This window comes from Branchiostoma floridae, chromosome 1, assembly GCF_000003815.2.
Source record: "Branchiostoma floridae strain S238N-H82 chromosome 1, Bfl_VNyyK, whole genome shotgun sequence".
NCBI classification, from domain to species: domain Eukaryota; kingdom Metazoa; phylum Chordata; class Leptocardii; order Amphioxiformes; family Branchiostomatidae; genus Branchiostoma; species Branchiostoma floridae.
Genome location: NC_049979.1, coordinates 23,443,189 through 23,464,211, shown reverse-complemented (window position 1 = coordinate 23,464,211; position 21,023 = coordinate 23,443,189). Strand labels below are relative to the sequence as shown.

Here is a 21,023-nt window from a genome sequence, read left to right as displayed (position 1 = left end):
CCACAGGAATTGACGAGAAGGCATTGCACACAGAACATCGCATATCTATCTGGTGTCATCACTGCAGGCAACGGTTTGGCCTGCAAGACTTGTACTGCCCCACAGTGTACGCCATACGAGAAAATGTGGTTTCCCTCACAATTCATAAAATGTCTCCATCCACTTGTATGCGTACTTAATTCTTCCAGGGCTGTTCTAGGACAAGACAGGAATGAAATCCAAAATACAGCAAGGGAATGTCTAATGATTCTAAACAACACACGTACGTGGAATAAGAATATGATTAAGAGTTATTCCAAAGTTGTCGTCTTGTGACATATTTGTTCTATCCAGAACTGCCATTACCAAATCACAATTCTTAGCTTTAATTTCTTTTAGTAAAGATAAAATATTCTCTGAGACATTGCACCATCTATCAAACTACCTCTGATATGTACCCTTAATAAATGCTAGTCACTTCTAACTTTGCCTATTTCCGAGAGCTGATATCAATTTACGTGTTTAATAGCTTCTGTGACCTTTTCATATAACTGTCCTTGACAGTGTTTTATTATTGTGTTGCCATGGTACCATTAACGTGCGACTATGGTTTGTTTCTCCACCAGTTTCCTGAACATGCCAGAGGGGATGGCCATGAGGGACTCGTAGCTTCCCTGTTCCACAATGGCACCGTTGTTAAGTACCGCGATGGTGTCAGCATTCTTGATGGTAGACAGCCTGTGTGCAATTGTTATAACTGTCCTGCCAATCATGAGCCTCTCCAGGGCCTCCTGCACCAGGGACTCGCTCTCTGCGTCCAAAGCACTGAGGGAGATAGAATTAGTCAGCTGTCAATCACCTCAGGCCTAGGAGAATTAGTGCTGTGTTTCTGATTAATGTCCTGAAAAAAATTAGGGTCGTTTAGGTAGGGATTTAATTCTCTTCTCTTTTAGATTTCTGTCGAAGTGATCCAACAAAATACATGTGCTATTTAAACAATGCAAAACTGAAATGCATCAGGACAGTGGTATTTTCGACATCATGTTTTGATTATGCAGACATACATGTACATTGTGCAAGCACATCAGAAATGAGGAACAGAAATGATTCTACAATGTTTTAAGCATTACAATCCAAAATCTTTGCCAGCGGTCGACCCTCCCCAAAAAGGCTATTGTTGGCAGGTTTTTGCTAGGGTTAGTTGGTAACCAGAAACACAACTTTTTTCTCTCTAGGCCTTATATAGGTAATGGAAGAAATTGGCAACCACACAGGGACCACATTGACCTTATTTTGCACAGAGGCTAGTCTAGATGCCAGACTGTTCTGAAGCATATTGGCCCTAAGGCCATGGAGCTGGCCTGTGTTGGCCCTTGAGACAGTTTGACAGTCTGGCTACATTGAGACTGGATGAATAATAACGTGAAAAATATTAAATGAATATAGAGTTGCAAAGCTTTTCTCCTACAAGAATTATGACGCCACACGAGAATTGATACATGAGTTACCCATTTCATCTGGAAATTCAACTGACTCCTCATGTTCCAATCATTGAAATTATTGTTACAAATTTATAGCAGTCAAATCAGTATCCTAAAAATATTAAATGACATCCAAGTTAACATGTAGATGGTCTGATGTCAATGACAATGTGTGTATCTTATTATAATTACAGGTCCTTCGGGCCAACCATTGGATGGGTAGAGGTTTTTTTTTTAATTTACAACCTCTCAATGGAAAGTAATTATGGTAGAAACAGTACTAGATCAGATAAGGGGATGGAGGTGTACATACCTGGTGGCTTCATCTAACAGGAGGATCTTGGGATCCTGTAGGACCAGATAACATGGGGCAGTGTCAGACTACCTGAGTAATGGCCATGGGACCATCAATAACCAGGCTTTGTCCTGCCATTTCAGGCAGCACAAAGGGCAGTCATTAGATCACCATGCATGCAGTGAATCAAAATCCAATCACATGTTTGTGCCTCTTCATAGGTTGTTGCAGTACTGATGTCTAATTCAGAAATCCAACAAAAGGCTGTTAAATGGAGCGACAGCTGTGTATTTACTGCAGCTGTGTTCTTTCCACTGATGCACTTTGATTTCTCAGCATTGATTTTATTATACAGCTGCACACTCTTATGACTCAATATGGGACTGATTTCATATTGCTCTTTTGTATGTCCAATTATGCTTCTAATTGGACTTATCAAGACAGTGGGCCACACCAATACTCACCACCTGTGATTCAATACAAAATCCACTTACTTTCCCACTAGCAAATATTGATCACTCGAGGAAGATTCAGACTTACCTTTATCAGTGCTCTGGCAATTGCAATTCTTTGTCTCTGGCCACCTGTGATGTGTACAATCAGAATAGGTTAGCCTGCTATCTTCGAAGATACACAGAAAGACAATATCTCCCAGGTAACAATATCTATCCATCATCTTAGACATTGGTGATGAAGGCAGCAATGTGCAATAAAAGCAAAGCAATGTCTCCATGGTATAACAGTTTGTGCATTGTGCAAATAGATTTATGCAATCTGAAAAAAACAACTGCATTAGCAGATTGAATGAACAATTAACAGTGAATGAATGACCAAACAGCAGTGATTGACTTTAATGTCATATTTCATCATTATTCATTTAATAATTATTCATTTATTTAAGTTTGAAGGATGGGATTAGTTAAAGGTAAAGGTAATTGTGCAATGCAAGGTAAAAGGAGTTGTTTGCAGTGTTTGGGGAGTTACTGACAGAGAATGTATTATCAAAATTTGTTCACTGTGCGATGAGTTTGCAGTGGAAATTGTGAACACAAAACTGCTGCAAATATGTATACAACTGTTGCATTTACAATATGATGGATTTCTGACTGCACAGTTTGTTGACAGCTAATATGATAGATGATGTGTCTGTGCATCTAGACCCACATATTGATTATTACATATATCACACATGCAATATAGTAACCTCTTGATACAACAGGCCCAATACCCAATACCAGCTGGCTCACTTAACCCTCAATACCTGTCCATTGATGACAGATTGCTTAACTAAAATGTTCAAAGGACCAAAGGCAACAACCTTGACCTTTCCAACCAAAACAACCCAGGAATGAATGGTATCTCTTCAGGAGTAACATTGGGGGCCACTGCTGGACCCCTAATTGGCAGGAGCTTTAGATCCCCCAGGAATCTGATTTTTATTGGAGGGAATGTAAAACCTTTCTGGCTGATGCACACTGAACCTGATTACTTCTTACCCTGTTTCCCTGGTGCAGCAGCCAAGCTGGCCTGTCAGACTCAATTACACTGATGCTCCATTATATATTAGCATCAGGCAGATGACATCACTGTAAAACTGCCAATTGAGACTTTTTCCCACTGCATCCTGCGCTTTCTAGTCACAGGGAACAGTGAGATTCATAAACCACCTGTCCCCAACAGTTATTTGATTTTGTCAATAAAATTCAGGACAGAAAAGAAAGCAATCCATATTGATTTGTTTTAGGTCTGTAGAAATTGCATGACGTTAATGCAAACGTCTGTTCAGCTGTTGTCTTGGGGCAGCCCAGCAGGGAATCGCTACTAGAGAAATGCAGGAGTTGGTCATCACATTTATCCTTTCAATGTCACCGGCCAATCATGAATCGTCATTCCAATTTACCCTGACAGTAGTAGGGGAAAGGTCTGCATTTTTCCTTCTGGACTATGTCAAAGACAATGTCCTGTGATAGTCATCTGAGGAGGGTGACAAGTCCGACTGATTGAGGCTAACACTGCACCATTATCAGATCATTGGTCTACCCAGACAGCCTTTCTGGTTCCCCAGGAGTTATAACCTCATTCTCCAAGGGCCATGACCCCAATTTCATAGACCTAACCAGAATCAATTCCTCCTTCTTAGAATTAGGTGAAGCAAGACATGCCAGAGCCATTTTCCTCCTACTACATGAAGTGTTGTGGATAAAGCCTCTTGTTGTGGTATACATTTTGGTTACACGTGTCTTAAGTGCACACAAGACCTTGCACCTGTAGTAATGTCTTATTGAACACATGGATGCAGACAATGACTGTGCTCTTGTACTAGCTATGCATAATTACAGCTACACACAATTACAGCAATTACAGAGATTTATCACATTCTAATCAGCTGGGGGTAAAACTGATCAGCATTTTGATGGGAAAAATCAATGATTGTGTCAAACGTAATCTGTGTCAATGCAATTCATAAGTGCTTCATGCATACAGGATACATATATGATGTGTATTTGATGCAAAAGTGTTTCATATACAACTTATATTGATTTCCATACAGAAGCTGATTGAATTTAGATGTTATTGAATTGGTTTGGAAGATATGGTTTTATTTGTTTTAAGCTTCTTGCTGAGATTCATTGCTAACATACTTTCTAAGATTAATCTCATTTCACTTGTATCATTTACAGCCTCCTAAGATTGTATTCTTTCAACTTGCTATGGGCTGCCTTGAAAATCAGCCCAATTCATGGGGTGACGCTTAACGCTGATCTCAGAAAGTAAGTTTTACGCTAAAATCAAGGAAGGTTATTGCAATGAATACAAGTTATCTTAGCCCTCACCTGAAAGCATGACACCTCTCTCCCCTACAACTGTTTCAAACCCATCAGGGAAGCTTTGGATGAAGTCTAAGGCGTTAGCCTCCTTGGCTGCCTGGATGATTTTGTCTATGCTGATGACTGAGGGGTCAGCAGCTCCGTAGGTGATGTTATCCCGGATGGAGCAGGAGAACAGAATGGGTTCCTGGGTCAGGGGCAACAGAACTGATGCTATAAAAGGTGATGTTACACTGTGTAGTCTGTACAGTGCTGTTAATAAGTGTTGTGACAGTCATTTCAGAGCTGTCCTGCATGGCAGTACATTTTTTGCCAAGTATTGGATGCCAAAGGCATCTTTAATTTCATGTCACGTACTGTACAGGCTGGAAGGACTCGACTTACATTTTGTAAGCAAGCAAGCACGTACTGTACATGTATGTTGTGTATGATGCCAATCTGTATCTTTGCCAGCAGAATAACATATGTACGACATATGTATCCATGGGTAGATCCAGATGTCACGTTGTATGTCATGTATTGAACTCCATCAGCTGACGCACAATTCTAATACAACTATATCATATGGAAGAGGTTTGAAGTATGCTATATGAAACAATAAAGCCCTCAAAAAGGGCAGCAAACCCAATACAACAACATGTACTTCCATATTCTGACTGTAGCCCAGTGCCAAAATAGGATTAGTGTTGGCAGCTGCCTTGACCAAAGCCCACAGAGGTCAGAAGGGTAGTAGGACAGAAACATGGAGCCAACACAATCTACTGTTGTAAGTTAGTGTAGGCCAGACGCCAGACCACAGATCTGCTGAAGTGACTAACAATAAACAGAATACATGTTCTCAAGGATCAATGTCTGTGTTGAAGGACAAAATGTAACAAAGGCTATTGTTTCACAGTTTTAAAAATTCTTGTAATATGTATTTGTTGGTTCTTCAAATACCATCTTCCATCTGATTATGGCAACAGCTCAAAATGTAAAGTCAGCTGCACACAATATGTCATTCAATAGTTGGCAATGGAGTAGAAGAAATACTGGTAGCATTGAAATCAAAGAATGGAACTATTACTTTAGTACTAGATGTATTAAGAGTGATACACATGTATACAATAAGTAATTGATTATGATAAATCAAACATATCATAAATTATGACCTTTTGAGTTCACCAGTGAGAAAAGTTTTGCTCAACTCTTAAGTCACTACAGTTATTTAATAGGCAGGGCAGCTAGTACTGTAAAAGGGGAAATGTTTGCAGGGATCAATTTTGCTCCGGTGAGAAAATGGGGTAATTGCTTTGGTTTGAAATTTGCGGTTGAAACTGCGATGCAGACTTTTACTGTAAAAGGAAAATATTTGCAGAGGTTTAAAGTTCATGTTGAAAGTTCAACATAAACCACAGAAAAAATATCCTCTTTTACAGCATTTTTGCATGCATCTTTTTTGTATCATCTATTTGAACACAAAAGTGTGTCATTATAATAAGGTCATAAATCTGGATCATGTACAGTTTGTCTGTGTTCTAGTCCAGAGGTCACCAGTCAGTCAATCTCTAGGGTTACATTTACTGTGATGTCCTTGTACAATCTGAACTGTCAGGAAACCTGATGTGAATTAGGCAGAGGTGGAGTAAACACTGCCCGTAATGAAGACCAGGTGACTTACTTGACTCACAGTGCCCACGTAGGTCCTGAGCCACTGTGGATTCAGGTTCCTGATGTCCTCTCCATCTATAGTGACTGAACCTGAAGTTGCGACAGGAGGTGGAATGGCATTTATAACTGTGCTGTTGACCAATACACGAGGCATTATATTTTTCTTGACAAATGGAATTATGGTTAATCTTAAACTGTTACCTTTTCACAGCGAAGTCCTGACATACCAAGTTGCCTTCCCAATGTATTACTAACTGTAGAATTTGATTAACAACAAAGCGAAACCTTCTCTAACTTCTATGATATTAAGTCCAAGCAAAAATAAATGAATTAATTGTAGCTTTTATACCAGATGAATATAGAGCAGTTTTTTTCATCCCTAGTCGCCCACATTCCAACCCAAAATGCATCGCACATAATCTGGCAGGTGTTAGGCAAGGATTCTGCCAATGGCAATGAGTTAAATAACTACTCAATGGGGGGACCTTTAGAAACGACATTAGCCATAGTTATGACACACAGCAGGAAAAGTCAGGAGAGGAAATGACATCAATTCCCCACAATGACCTTCAGTGGCAGAATAAGGAGATACATACTACCTGAGGGTCTGCATGCCATCTCCATAAAAGTCTAGTGAGCTATCGAAATTCAAGGTTAATTGTAGCTGATCCACCCTAATTCAACTGCCTGTAAATTATTTGTGAAGTGTAATTGGTCACTTTGATTCTTTGTAGCACATTACTGACAAGCAATGTTTTGTATGACGTATAGTCGAATAAAAGATTGCTCAAAAGTCACAATGTTGTTGTACATTGCTGTTTGCAGACCTGCAGCTAGTAATTGAAATACTCGAATTTAGAATAAAGTGGTGGGTAAAGGAAAGTGTTGCCAACTTCCTAAATTTACAGTTAGGTGTTTATGACCCTCATGAATTTACTGTTAAGCGTTGCCAGGACCCCTCCCCCATACAGACCCTCCTACCTAATCTACATGCAGACCCTACTGTGCCTTTGAGATAGTATCAAAGCTGGCCAAGGAGTATAGCTGGCACCATTCGACTCCCCTTGGCTGGCTATACTTCTTGGCCAGCTTTGATACTTTCACTCAAAGGCAACGTAGGGTGTTTGACTCCCTTTGGCCGGCTATACTCCTTGGCCTGAGCTTTGATACTATCTCAAAGGCACCGTAGGGTCTGCTTGGAGACTACCTCCTACCTTGATTTGGGTCGTACAGTCGGAGTAGCAGGGATCCGAGGGTGGATTTTCCTGACCCACTGGAGCCCACCACTGCAGTTATGGAGCCGGCAGGGACAGACAGGCTGAGGTTGGAGAAGACTTGTACATCAAGTCGTGAGGGATACGCAAACTGGATGTCGTTGAACTTGATGGCACCGAGCACTGAAGCAGCAGTTGGTACATGTCCAACTGTGGAGGGAAAATGCAATCAAAATTTACAATGCATTAATGGGTCATTCATGTACATTCTATCCTACCATATCATAAGATACCAAACCTCTTTGAAACAGTAGTCAATCATACTCCTTCAGTGTTGTTTTAGATTTTGTTTCAGATCATCATGGAATAGATTACAATGCACTGTAAATGCCTAAAATGCACTGTAAATGCATTTACGTTTGTGTTGATTTGATTTTGTGGTAAGGAGGAAGTGGAGTGTCTGCAGTGGTTTTGAGTTTGTGACAGCTCTATAGTCACATACTGCTACTGTAATAGAAACATGGCGCCTTTACAGACAGCCAGTCATAAATTAACTTGCTGTAGCCAATCTGCAAGGGTGATATAGACAGACAGAACAGTTGCCTCCAACACATTATAGTACTGAACAATGAACACAACGTACACATGTAGTGCTTAGACAAGAGGGTAGAGAGGCAGAACATGGAACAAATATTTTTTGCGGTGGTTTTGCCTTCACGGTGAAGAGGTCACAGCAAAAAAAAAAGACATAAAATCAGTTATAAATTGAATGCATTAATGTTACATATATATCTCACCATCGATTGCTATCTCTGGTTTTCTATCCACCAGCTCCCACAGGCGAGAAGTTGCTCCGATAGCCTTCATCAGTTCTGAGTAGAAGGATGTCAGACCTGGGAAGGGAACAGGCAGATCTTACATGGGTCAAAGTATGCTTTATGATCCTATGCTTCCTATCCTATCATGTCAGATTTCTTTAAACTTGATTCATTCATTCATTCATCATTGCAAGATTTCTTTTCTTGCAAAGACTATCCATTGCACATAGCTACACTACACATATAAATGCATACATATGTGTATCACAATAATGGAAGAAAGTAAACCCAGGCTGCACTAAACAAGTATAAACCCAACAAATATGACTCTATCAAGTTGTCTAAAATCTATCTTATTCCTTTGTTGAATTTGCAAATGGCTAGGTAGTCCCACTCAACTCTGTAGATTTGTTTTTTAAGGGGCCCAGTTTACATAAACATGTGATTGTATATGATTTTGTAAGACCAAAGTGTGCCTACCTCCAAGAGACATTGCCACCCACCCAGTGTACAGCATGAAAGCGGACAGGTCCCCCACAGTGATGTGAGCACTCTCCATCATCATGCCTCCTCCATACAGCACAGACAGGACTACAAGGTTCCCTGCCATCCCCATCTGTTATGATAAAAACTTCAGTCAGTAATCACAACAATATGTTTCTATCTTCTGCCACTACTTAAATGAGTTTCTTGATACTTATGTCCCTGCACATAATCAAAGAGTGTTTGAGATGTGGAAATCTCGAATTTTGTGTTTATAGCTAATGCATTCAACAGTATGCACAAAGCAAGATAAGCCTAACTGCATTTGCTAATGTTGCAAGCTTAGGAAGATGAGTAAGGTTTGATTGGTTCATTACTACAGGCAAGGACTTTTAATCCAGCAATACAACACAAACACACATAAGTATATGCATATCCAAGAGTACAAAAGAAGCAGCATAGTATATGTAAATGCACCTGATGATGCATGGGGAACTTTATGCTAATTTTACATACATTGTACTTACATACATACAATCGTCATACTCGAGTTGAAGCATGCTAATTATAACAACAGCAAGCTTTCTAAACTGCAAACAAAACATGCCAAAATGACACTTGTAGAAATACAGCATATTGATTTGGAGCATCCAGTCTGGATGCCATCCTTTTTAGTATACCCAGGATTCTATAACTCGTTATTATGAAAGGCCCGGATGCTAAATAGGATAGCATCTAGGCTTTGGGACCATCATTCCTACCGATCCAAAGAAGGCTGCCTTTGCCAAAGACTCCTGCTTGGCAAGGTTGACGACGATAGCAATTTTCTCTGCATATCTTTTACACTCATTATCCTCTTTGGCAAACGCCTTGACTGTGCGGATGTTGCCTATCTTCTCCTCGGCTACCTGACAAGAGGATATGACATGTAATAAAATGGGCACATAGTAAAACACCATAAGTTTGCAACAGGGCATATCCAAGATATGACATGACACAGTGTAACTGTTGTAAGGAAAGGAACTATCATTCTATGGAAGCCTGTGTGAAAGAAGCAGAAGCCTGCGATGAGCCATGAATTACAGATTCATCCTCAGGGCCAAGATATGACACAAAAGCCAAACATGTCTATACTAGCAAAGCTCATGTCATATTTTGCTATTGCCCTGTACATAACTGAATCCCTTAGGCCTTCAACTGCAGTTGGTACATACTCCTCCCTCAAAAGCAGCCATTGCTACTGCTTCACTCTTTTCATATTCCAAGACCCTGGCGGTTTTAGCTGCGTATGTCTTACATGAGCGCATTTCCTTTGCAAAGGCCTTGATAATACTGATCTGTAATAAACTCTCTTCAGCAACCTAGCATTGAAGAGAAAAAGGTGCAGGTATAAACAAAAAAATTTCATTGCAACCCTGTAGGACTATCCAAACGTTTGCATTGAAGGCATCCCAAGAGTTATGTTGACACCAATTCCATTAGAGCTTAACATGGTAGTACTAGCACAAAATATTGTACACTTAGTCCAGTACTGTAAGGTAAGTGAAAGCATTACAACAGCACAAATGCTACAGCCTCCCAACACCTGCTTGGAGATCACAAATGCATAAGAATGGAATGGTCTAGCCCTAAAAATCCTTTGTGTCCTTAGGAATATACCTGGCATACATACACACCTCTGTGGATTTCGCCAGTGCGTCCTGCACCCGTTTGGTGATCTTGCGCACGTATCTCCCGTACAGGATGCCGATCATGCTGATTGGTGGCACCACTGTCAGTACGATGGATGCCAGTTGTGGGGAGACATAAAACTGGAAAGAAAAAGCACATTAAAATCATGTCTGATTTCAGTAAATTCAGTAACTTTTAATGTGGCCTTAATTACATGGTAGAAAGGGAAAGGAGGTTTTTAAATTTGCTGCGTTTTAACTTCATGGTTGAAACAATTCTGTAATACAGTCACTGGAGTAATACATTATACATTGGAAATTCATATTTTACGGTACCATGTAAAAAATAAACCACAAAAATAAACCACAGCAAACATGTCAAGATTTACAGTATATACTGTATATTACACCTTGTTACATGTTAACTCAACATCTGTCAGCTATAGTTATTTACTAATATCATATATATACAGTCAACGGTGACCACATTTACATAAGGACCACCTGACCATTGATATACAGTAAAACTTGTACCTCTGACCACCTATAAGGGCCACCTATTTAGTGGTCCCTCATATGATTTTTCCCATCGACAAAAGCATTAGGTATCCTGTGTATAGTGACGACCTGTCCACACAGACCAGACTTTATTGGTCCCCTGGGTGGTCTTCTTGAGCAGGTCTGACTGTACCAATATCAGGGTAGCAACCCACCATCATTCCAACTCCTGCTATAACAGCGACTGTAGACCTCAGCCCGTCCGAGATGTTTTCCGTCACGGCGTAGCCGACCAGCGCGGTGTCCGCAGACAGGCGATTGATGAGCTCTCCCGTCCGCGTCTTGTCAAAAAATGCCGTCTCCTGCTTCAGGATGGAGCCAAATACTGCATTGCGTAACCTGTTCACAATCCTCTGGCCTGAGAAGGGAGAACAGACACTTAGATCCAAATCCATTAGCTACCGCTAAAGTGGATACTTGAGGGCGATGCTGTTGAATTGGCGTAGTGACTCAAGGACTACTTGTAGTAAAGGTGCCCTCCTTGAGTACCTGAGTTACCACAATAAGCTGTGAGTGTTAGATATTCTAACAGCACTTCAAGGTTTACTTTCACCTACCAATGGAAGTCAGGGAAAGCTAATGTATTATCGTGTGATACTCAAGCATTGCGAATTGAGAACGTCAATAGGCGAACATAACATTTTGTCATAACATTTGCTTTCAGTTTCATGGGTCCATGCTTCATATATCCTATTTCAATAAGACCTCTTACACAAGTACATTTGAATATTGACATCTGACTGTAAGTCTGCTTTAAAATATAATTACATAAGACTGACTGTCACTTGAAGGAAATGAAAACCAAAAAGCTCAGGCCATGATCATGACCTTATCCTTCAGATCCATGACTTATACACCTCATCATTGTTCAATCAGACAGATGAAATCATAGGTTAGCCTGAACTCATCAACAGATAATCCAGCTGGCAGTTTGATCAAGGGACTTTGATGCATGGTTTTGATGGATGTACCAACTATCCTTCACAATGACTTACAGTCCTTCATCCCTCAAACTCAAGACCTAAGGACCTAGACTTGCACTTGGACCTTTCATAATCAATGTCATATTCAAGTTATTGGATTTGCTTTGAAACCTTTGGGTTGGTCAATTCATTTGAGTGCTTCTTTACAGTTTCATAGTACCTAATGCTCTGGCTTAGACTTTGACGAGTTGATTAAGTTTACCTTCAGGGAAGGGAAATATACTGTTTTTGCTCCATTTCTTCTACCTGTTTTTCTTTTGTTCTAAGCAAATTATAAGCCAATCACCTTGACCAACTGTTACCATGGTTACTGACATGGTTACTGATTAAGTAGCAAGACACCCCATTGTGTTCAATTACACTATGATTGTGTTTTAATGATAATAAACTGAATACGTAAACATGCTTGCAAATTTTACCTTTCTAGTATTTCAATGTTTAGCAGAGCCTCCCCAAGGTATATTGTACAGGTTGTAAGTGAGGCTCTGCACAGGACCACGAGTCCTACCTGACATCTGCATTAGATACACTCTTCCTGCATTGGCACATCCTCCAACGATGAAGACAACCACCAGTATCTTACAGATCCACTTCAGGTTGTCTATCAGGTTCCCCTGTTCCACTGCTGAGTAGATGGTGTCGATGACCCGGCCCATGCTGTAGGGCACCGCCATGGTGACTGCACTGGAGATGAGGAGGAGGCCGATAGCAGCTGGGGAAAACAGAAGGTAAAATAAAGCAGGTCAAACTTTGAGTGGAATGCTTGAGACAAAATGTAATGCTTTTTTGTTAGCTGCAGTACAATGACTTGTGCTTCTTGGCCAAGCACACTGGAACTCCCTGCCCTAAAAGGGGTGTGTTGGACAATGTTTTATGGCACAAGCACACTCACACAGGGGGCTTAACACCCAAGTTCGAAAAAAAAACGATACAAAATTATTTTTTGGCGTAAGCCTGGGCTACCGGCTACATAGAATTTGAACCAGATGTGGCAAAGTAGCTGACTGTACAGACCACTACACTACATTACACAGACACAACCTAAAAACATGTTTTTAATTGCCTATGTCAAAAAAGGGAAGAAGAAGAATTACTTTGAATTGTTTGATTATTGGTCCAATTCATTTTGCCAACTGATGCTGATATTTAATAGAGACTATGCAATGTTAGTGGAATTGAGTTGAAATGTACAAAGGCTGCATGTACATGTATAAAAGTGAAATACTTTATAAATGATATATTTATTTCAGGCAAAATTACATCATACCCAAAACAGTATCAATTTACTATTGAAACTTGAATAGGCCAAGGGGACGACAAAGAAAACACATATATAGTTCTATGAGAGCTTACAACTCTAGAGCAACCTAGTACATTTGTACCTGCCGATCAGCATGACTGTGCATTATTTCATCATCTTGTTGAATTTACAAAGCAACTTACACCTACCTGTTGCATCATCTCATCAATTTCATCAGTTCTTAAAAATGTCAAAAGAGCAATTAGGCTAAATGCGGCCTACAAAAGTAACATACATAATTGTCACTACTATCACACCTTCCCCAGTCGTACTACATCGTACGCAAACTCGTACCTACGACTTGCCGTCTCTCCGGCCGGGCCAGCTGCAGCAGACGACGCAAGTCCTTCGCAGGGGGGAGGGCCGCAAGTTTGGCTTTAGAGTTCGCTTCTGTTTTCGCCACATTCTGTGAACCCTGTGTAGACTTCTGGCGTGAGCTACGTCCTAATCTAAAGCCCCGACTAAACCCAGCAAAGGATATGATATTTCTGTTGGCAAATAAACCACTCACGCCTCCAGACTTCCCAGCCTGGTGGGAAAATGGCACGTGTTGTCCGCCACACCCACAAAATGACTTCGTCTGGGATGTCCTCGCGGTTGTTCCACTGGGCAGCCTGTAACTCCTCGCGATGTTAACGGAAGATTTCTTGATACCTAGGCCGGTTTGAAGACTAGACCAGCACCTGTGTCCGAGTGAAGATCCAGGTCTGGAGATGAGAACTTGTTTGGCGGGATATGTAAACACAGGAGAACCGCTGTTACCACAGGCAGCTGTGGCACTGGTTCCCACCCGGCAGGCGAGACTCACGATCCTGATCATCTTCGTAATCTTGCCCGTGTCTGTACCAAGCTGATGACTTCCTTGTTGGAACGGATAACGTTTGAAAGGACTTTGAGAAAAATCTGCATTCTTGTCAGGTGTGTTTTTCTAGGACGCTGCCATCTTGGTTCCGAAATGTCTTATGGGATCGAAAGTTGCGTAATGGTCGAACCCACGACGGGAAAAGGGGTGTCAGGTGCTCACTTTATTGGACTGGGCCAGGCCTAATGAGTACATCTAAACTATGAATGAATGCATGCATGCATGTATGTATGAATGGATAGATGAATGAATAAATTGATGAATGAATGAGGGTTGTGTATGGTCTGGGCTGTATACACTTGTTGTCTTCTTGCAATACTTTCTGGCCAGTGCTAGATGCATTTCAGTGCTATTTTCTGTATTTGTCGGATACTGTAAATGCAGAAATTTTTGCGGTGGTTTGATGTTCGCGGTTTTCGCGGCAGTCGCTTCACCGTGAATTTAAAACCACCGCTAATATTTTCCATAACAGTAAGAGACTACAGTGCATGGTGCTACCGTGAAATTAAAACCACAGTCCATTTTCCTGCTAGTGCTACTGCGAAATTAAATCTCCGTGAACTTAAATGCATCGACAGTAACTTTGGCTGAGATCTAAAAAGGAAAATAATAGAATAACTATACATACCAACCCATTTTTTTCAGGACCGTAACTGGAAACACAACTTGCCTTTTGCTAGGCCTTAGCAGCAAGTTTTATTAGCATAATAGACAGCAAATATATGTACTTGACAAAAAGAACAGTATATTCAAATGTCCAAATGTACACGTACATGTACATTATACAAAGTTTGCAATGAAATCATGAAATAACAGATAAAATGAGAGAATGAACGTGAAATACTAAGATACACAGAATGCCTTGAACATAATTGTCAAAACATATATTCAAATTTCATTCTAACAACCCCCATGAATACCCTTTACAAAATAGGACAATTGACTATTCTAATTAGGATGTTCCCAACATTAACTAAGAGCATCTAAGAACAATAACAAATGAGCAAGTCTCCTCTAGTATTAGTAACATAAAATAATCACAAACAAGCTGTTGAACAGCATATGCAAAGTGGTGGGAGATCATCTAGCTAGTCTAAGTAGCATTGTGTAATAGTTCAAAGGAATGGGCCACAGAAATAATGGAATTAAATCACCAGAAGCAGATGCTTTTTTCTCAGCACAAATGTTGGTGTAATTATTACTCCATGAAAGATGTCAGTGACCTCCAAGGGGTGTTTGGATGGATTTGAATTTTGGGTAGCAAACACCATGATCACACAATAATTACTTCACAGAAGTTAGTGTCATGAGAACACTTGTTTTCAAATAAATTCTCTCAATTTTCAAATAAATTCTCTTAATTTTCAGTCACAATGATTTTTTTCTCCAACTACAATTGCTAACCCAATCTAATCCTCTCTAATATTCTTCCAGAGTAAGACTCTGATATGAGAGTTCTGAACAGTAATAAAGGGGCATGTTGCTTTACAATTTTCAGGATTAAGCTACAGTACTGAAGTCAGTAGCCATGCCTCTTCATCACCTCCAGTACATCCATCCGTTTGTAAAACTTACAGTCTTCTTTGAACTTTTTGATAGTCAAGTGTGACAACTTCTGGAAAATTGCCACTGTAGGACTTTGTCCTTGTCTAGCGCAGTAGTCGATGTAGTTCAAATCTTGATTCTTGAGTCCATTCCTGCTTCCAAAGTTGCGCCAATTCTTTATGAGTGGCATCTGAGGGTCAAGCTTCATTTTCAGGTCATCAAGGATATCTTGACCCAGATCAACCATGTACTCTGCCTGTGGGTCCTGGGGTGGGCTGGGGGTGTCCTGGGATGGGTCACTGGTGCCGACATAAAAGGCATTTGGAGGAACGATTCCTGTATAGAAACAGACACATGTAACACTTCCAGTTAACATCCATAGTTTGCTACCAGACTAGTGATAATGTAAACTTCAATATGAGACCAATTTCCAAACTCTAGTAATGTAAAATCTACTCTGGATGATAATCTGGTGTCAACAAGAATTAAATGCAGACTGAGTTGCTATTGCAGTTCCTGCACGTTTCCACCAGATTATGCTCTTGTTAGAGCAGATTTTGCAACGGCACCACAGTCTGCACAAAAATAATGGCATCAACACCTGAGAAGGGTCTTACCTTCAGATGTAGGACACCTGTGTTCCTTGTTGTCATGGCCATTCACAGGAATAGGCTGCAATAAGTACAAACACTATTGTATTTCTTCAACTAAATGTTGATAGGTTTCTCTGAAGGATTTTAGTTTGTGCATCACAGACTTCTAGTTTTACAAGCAATTTACAAATTTGTGAACTAAGCTTCTATAAATTAATAGAGCATCACTATATATCTCTGTGTGTTCCATCTCCAAAACATTATTGTCTACCAGCATGTGCGATTTGGAATGTTGTTAACAATCAGCAGAACAAGTGTTCAGAGTTGTTGTCAACAGACATGAAAGCAGGATTTACCGATTTGAGCTCTTTGTCAGTTGAGTCATTCAGAGGGCCACCTATTGGAATGTTTGCTGGCTTTGGTTTGTCTGGTTTCCCAGGTGCACTGCGTGCCTGGACTTGTTCTCCTGCAGCTGCAGGTCCAGCAGGAACAGTAGGTGCAGAAGCCTCCCCACCAGCTATGGGTGCAGCAGGTTGTCTTGTAGCTGCTGCTGCAGGTGCACAGGCTGTAGCTGCATTCCTTGAGCCCATTGACGGCACTCCTTGGGACCCATGGCATGAATCCTCAGCTGTAAAAAAAGTACATGTATTCATCTTACCTATTGTTAATAACAAGAGGAAGCTCAAACCATAGTTAGTTTCCTTTATAAAAAAACACAGGAAATAGTAAGTTTCATAGCAAGAGTCTTTCTCACCATCTCGGTTCAGGTATGATAAGCCCTTCTCTGGGTCCATGTGACATCCTCCTGCTCCTATAGCTTTATCACTACAGCTGGAGTCTCCTTCCTCCTCCTGCTGCTGGTTTGCTAGCCTGGCTTCACCACTAGCAGCTGCCTCATTGGGCAAATCTGATGGGTGTGGCTGAGTTGGGTCCGCTCCTGCTCCATCACCTTTCTTTGCTCCTTCCTCTTGAATGAAAGAACCAAAGGAAAGTTGTTAGTTAAAGTTGTGAACCTGTAGATATTCACAAAACAGACTGAAGTTATCTCCTCATTAACAATGAAAGAAATCTGCTGGTGTAGCTGGCAAACAGGATTCTATACGGGCCTTGTCCGTGGTGCTGAAATCTAAGCCATCAATTTCAAAGTCTGTAATATGTTGCTTTTGCCTTCATTGTAGACCGATTTTGACTGTCCATCACAAATAGCAGTTCAACCAATGACATCATGACAATTAGCAGTTTGACCATAAGAGAAAGGCTGCATTTCTGTCAAATATTTCCATTTATACTTTTTTGCATTCTGGTTTTGTGGAAGTGGGTCGGGCTTTAGTATTAGCCAATTTCCATGGAATAATCATTGATGACCTACAATTCCTTCTCAATGAGTATAAAGATAGCTCTGAAGTGACCACAAACCACTGATGTCCAACTTGTCCAGTCCTTCTGCATAGTTTGTGTGTAGCCCACTCCCAGCCATGGCCGCAGCACAGGAGGCTGACTCATTCTCTTCTTGCTGTAGGTTTGCAGGTCTACCCTCCGTGTTGGTAGCTGTTTCCCTGGGTAGGTCAGATGGCCGGGTGTCCACAGTGTCCTCACCAGACACATCTATGACTGGCTGCTCCTCCACACTAGATGGGTCCTCTGATTCCACAGGTTCCCGGCTTCTCAGATGTTCCGGATGATTCTCTGTAAAGCAGTAGATCACAAAATAATGTTGCTGTTCCTGATTCCTTGACAGAAAACCATTAAGGTCCTACACAAAGTTGGCAAAGCAGTAATAAACCATTCCAAAGAAAAATCTAGCAGTTTAGTTCACCTACCTGCTATGGAGTCATCACCTTCAGATGGGATGTACTTTCCTGAAGACAGGTAGAATAAGCAAAACAATGAATAACAGTCAATTACACCAGAAACATAATTACACAACTATCATAATATCTTAGAAGACAAGAGTACATTTGCAAAACTGTAAATCTATTCATTTTGGCAGGAACTTAATTCAAAGTTGCAACTACATCTAAGACTAAGTAGTTGTAACTTGTTCATACCAAGCCATGCCATAACCAAAGTTTCAGCAAGGATCTGAAAGTTGTGGCTGTGTGGTGTGTAATGTTCCCCTCTGACAGGACGCTTGCTGGCCAGCCGACTGCTGTAACGTTTGATCTCCTCCTCATCAACACCCAGCCAGATGGGCACAAGTACACTGTAGCTGTGATCATCTACTAGCAACTCTGCAAAGGGAACATAAAGATACAGTAAACCATTTTATTTACTTTACAGCTGTATGAAGTTTCAATGAAAACATAGTAATTTCAACCAGTTCAGCTTACTAAAGAGCTAATCTTCCATCAGTTATGACAAAGAAGACAATACGTACAGCATTCATATATATAGAAATTCACTTAGGTCTTTTCGACAAGTACAATGTATACAATGAATAGTGGCCCAATTGCCCATCCCTAATGACTGCAACCCTTTCCAGTAGTGTGCACTTCTGGTGAGCGACACAGCCGGAGTTCGAAAGCCCTAAACAGGTCCAGAGGCAGGGTCTCTAACCTTTGAACTACTCTCATTTATGTTGTAAATACAGATGGACAGCATTAATCCATTAGTAATGTTACATATATCAGTCAGCATCATATAGTGCTTGCTTTTTGAAAATCATAAATTAAAGACTCGTAGATGTTATAGAAATGTGTAAGTTGCATGTGCCATGTTTTAGTTACCTATCAATTGGTCCTTGTTCTTATTCAGGAAGAGCGTGCTTAGAAACTTCTTGCTGATGATCACAGCTGAAGGGATCTTCTTCCCTTTGGCATCTCTGATGGCCTCTGCAACTTTCTCACTAACAGATTCTGACCCTGGACAAATTCAATATGTTGATCTTGAGAAACAAGGGGTAGGTCTTGTCAACTCTTGTTACAACATTACTCATAGTAAGTTGTCATGGCTATTGACTGGAACACCCTGTCAATAGTACCAAAAAAGTGTTATTGACAGGAAAAGTGTCTACCTCACTCAGCAAAGCTAAACCTCATCTGTAACATTATACAGTCAAACCTGTCTATAGCGGCCACTCAAGGGACTGGACAAATTTGGCCACTATAGACAGGTGGCCTCTGTATAGAGGTGGTAACTTGTAGATAAAATACCAAAGGGACCGACAAAAAGTGGCCACTATGGACAGGTGGCCCCTCTGTAGAGGTGGCCCCTAATACAGGTTTGACTGTATGTCTAGAGATTTCCCTAGCCTCAAACCACTGACTTTCTGTGTGGCTGACAAGCTGTTGGTTTTCTGTGGATATTCTGCACTACCTCAAGGAGCTTTTCTGAAGTACATTTGGAATTGGAAGATAACGTTAAGATCTTCTGTAACACACCCTTCATGTTTACATGACATAACTTACAATTACCTACATTGTATAACGTTATATATGTAGCTATGTATTTACCTGCATCATGTGTGGTGAATGTTTCGTACGTGACCAAGTCCTGTTGTTTCAAGTATTTCTCAATCGCTGTGGCCAGAGGTTTCAGAAGGGCCTCCTGGTCCTCCCCAGCATGGATGAGGCGTACTGTCAACAACATTACCAAAAGTATATATGTTTACTTCTCTTTAACAGTAACCCAGCTTAGTAAGACAAACAAATCCAGGCTGTAATCATTAAGCTAAGTTTAAGTGCGCCTCTACTTTCCAAGTGAAAGTGTACTTGTGAAACCGTGATGCGACATGATTTCGTTTCTAAAACTGTGCCCATGAAAGGTTTTCCAATGACCAACGTAGCACTTCTACACCTACACTCGAGTTAAATATTGTCTACATCGCTGCCTCTCACCTTCCTGTATGTCCTGCCTCTGCATTGGTGGTTCTGGTCGTTTCCAAACCCTTGGAAAAGTTAGGATAAGGTCCAACAAGACACGCACTTTCCATACATGTCCGCCATTTTGAAGCGCTGTTCCTTCTCGTCAGTAGTCCCAGTTTTGCATTATGTTTGTATCATTTAGCACTGACATTGTGCACTTTTCCTCCAAGCACTCAGAATCAAGAAAAATATCTATATTATATTCAAAAATTCTATGTGTCTAAATTATCCATAGATGAATCGGTGTATAATTTGGTCACCAGACGCTATCCAATGGAGGGGGTGATAACGGTAAATGTATTGGCACACGTCGCGTCATCACTTCCGCGTGGGGGAATCCCCAACTAGGGACTTTCCACTGCTGCTGTGTCACACCCCCAGTCGCACCTGATGTCACTGGGCTATTCCATTAAACATTGGATGGCATGGGTGCCCTCAAACTTTTCGCAGATTTTTATACAAATGACATTCACCTTTATCTAAGTAAGGTGTATGAATCTTCCATCATCCACCATTAATGTATAATACAATTTTGTCATTGATTATGCAAATTAGTTAACTTTATGATTTGCATTATTTGCACCTATTTAATGTTTCTCATGAGCCAGGTGTAAGGAGTATTTAGCTTTTCTCATTTAACATTATCCAAATATAAGTCATTAATTATGCAAATCACGTCTTAACTTTGCATAATTCAAATACCATTACCTTTCATCAAGATACCTGGAGGCAAAAAAATCATTCCTCATCCCTTCTTTATCCTGTTTCAAATTGCAACTGGAAAAGCTGCAAGATATAGGAACCCGAATGTAATTGTGGGGACACAAAAACTGTGTACTGACTTGCTAAGTTGAAGTTAAAAGTTAAAGTCCTTCCCACACCAGATGGTGCATAATAAGGC

The 21,023-nt window shown here is 40.7% G+C and overlaps 2 protein-coding genes across 2 annotated transcripts; both read right to left on the bottom strand.

Moving 5' to 3' along the window:
• Positions 1-40: 40 nt before the first annotated feature.
• On the bottom strand, positions 41-14,245 carry LOC118420955 (ATP-binding cassette sub-family B member 10, mitochondrial-like). The gene is made up of 13 exons (XM_035828056.1): positions 13,554-14,245; positions 12,468-12,671; positions 11,132-11,334; positions 10,425-10,559; positions 9,510-9,656; positions 8,746-8,881; positions 8,245-8,340; positions 7,448-7,657; positions 6,244-6,323; positions 4,590-4,770; positions 2,296-2,339; positions 1,774-1,808; positions 41-804 (listed from the first exon to the last, which is right to left on the bottom strand). Exons 1-13 carry the CDS (start codon positions 14,077-14,079, stop codon positions 573-575), a joined length of 2,229 nt encoding a protein of 742 aa, XP_035683949.1. The 5' UTR covers positions 14,080-14,245; the 3' UTR covers positions 41-572.
• Positions 14,246-14,787: 542 nt separating this feature from the next.
• Positions 14,788-20,407, bottom strand: LOC118416553. Its single transcript, XM_035821691.1, has 10 exons — positions 20,096-20,407; positions 19,712-19,834; positions 18,986-19,120; positions 18,308-18,490; positions 18,080-18,118; positions 17,676-17,945; positions 17,014-17,226; positions 16,616-16,887; positions 16,284-16,338; positions 14,788-16,002 (listed from the first exon to the last, which is right to left on the bottom strand). The coding sequence occupies exons 1-10, from the start codon at positions 20,118-20,120 to the stop codon at positions 15,641-15,643; spliced, it is 1,677 nt and encodes a 558-aa protein (XP_035677584.1). The 5' UTR covers positions 20,121-20,407; the 3' UTR covers positions 14,788-15,640.
• Between the last annotated feature and the right edge of the window lie 616 nt (positions 20,408-21,023).

Bases quoted from the DNA above. Each gene is read 5' to 3' on its own strand.
- LOC118420955 (XM_035828056.1), bottom strand. From the start codon at position 14,079: ATGATCAGGATCGTGAGTCTCGCCTGCCGGGTGGGAACCAGTGCCACA. The intron at 6,324-7,447 runs GTAGGAGGTAGT...TCGCAACTTCAG, and splicing joins ACTGTACGACCCAAATCAAG to GTTCAGTCACTATAGATGGA. The intron at 4,771-6,243 runs GTAAGTCACCTG...CCCCTGACCCAG, and splicing joins ACGTGGGCACTGTGAGTCAA to GAACCCATTCTGTTCTCCTG.
- LOC118416553 (XM_035821691.1), bottom strand. From the start codon at position 20,120: ATGCAGAGGCAGGACATACAGGAAG. The intron at 17,227-17,675 runs GTTTGTGGTCAC...CTTTCATTCAAG, and splicing joins GGACAAGTTGGACATCAGTG to AGGAAGGAGCAAAGAAAGGT. The intron at 16,003-16,283 runs GTAAGACCCTTC...GTTTCTATACAG, and splicing joins CAGGTGTCCTACATCTGAAG to GAATCGTTCCTCCAAATGCC.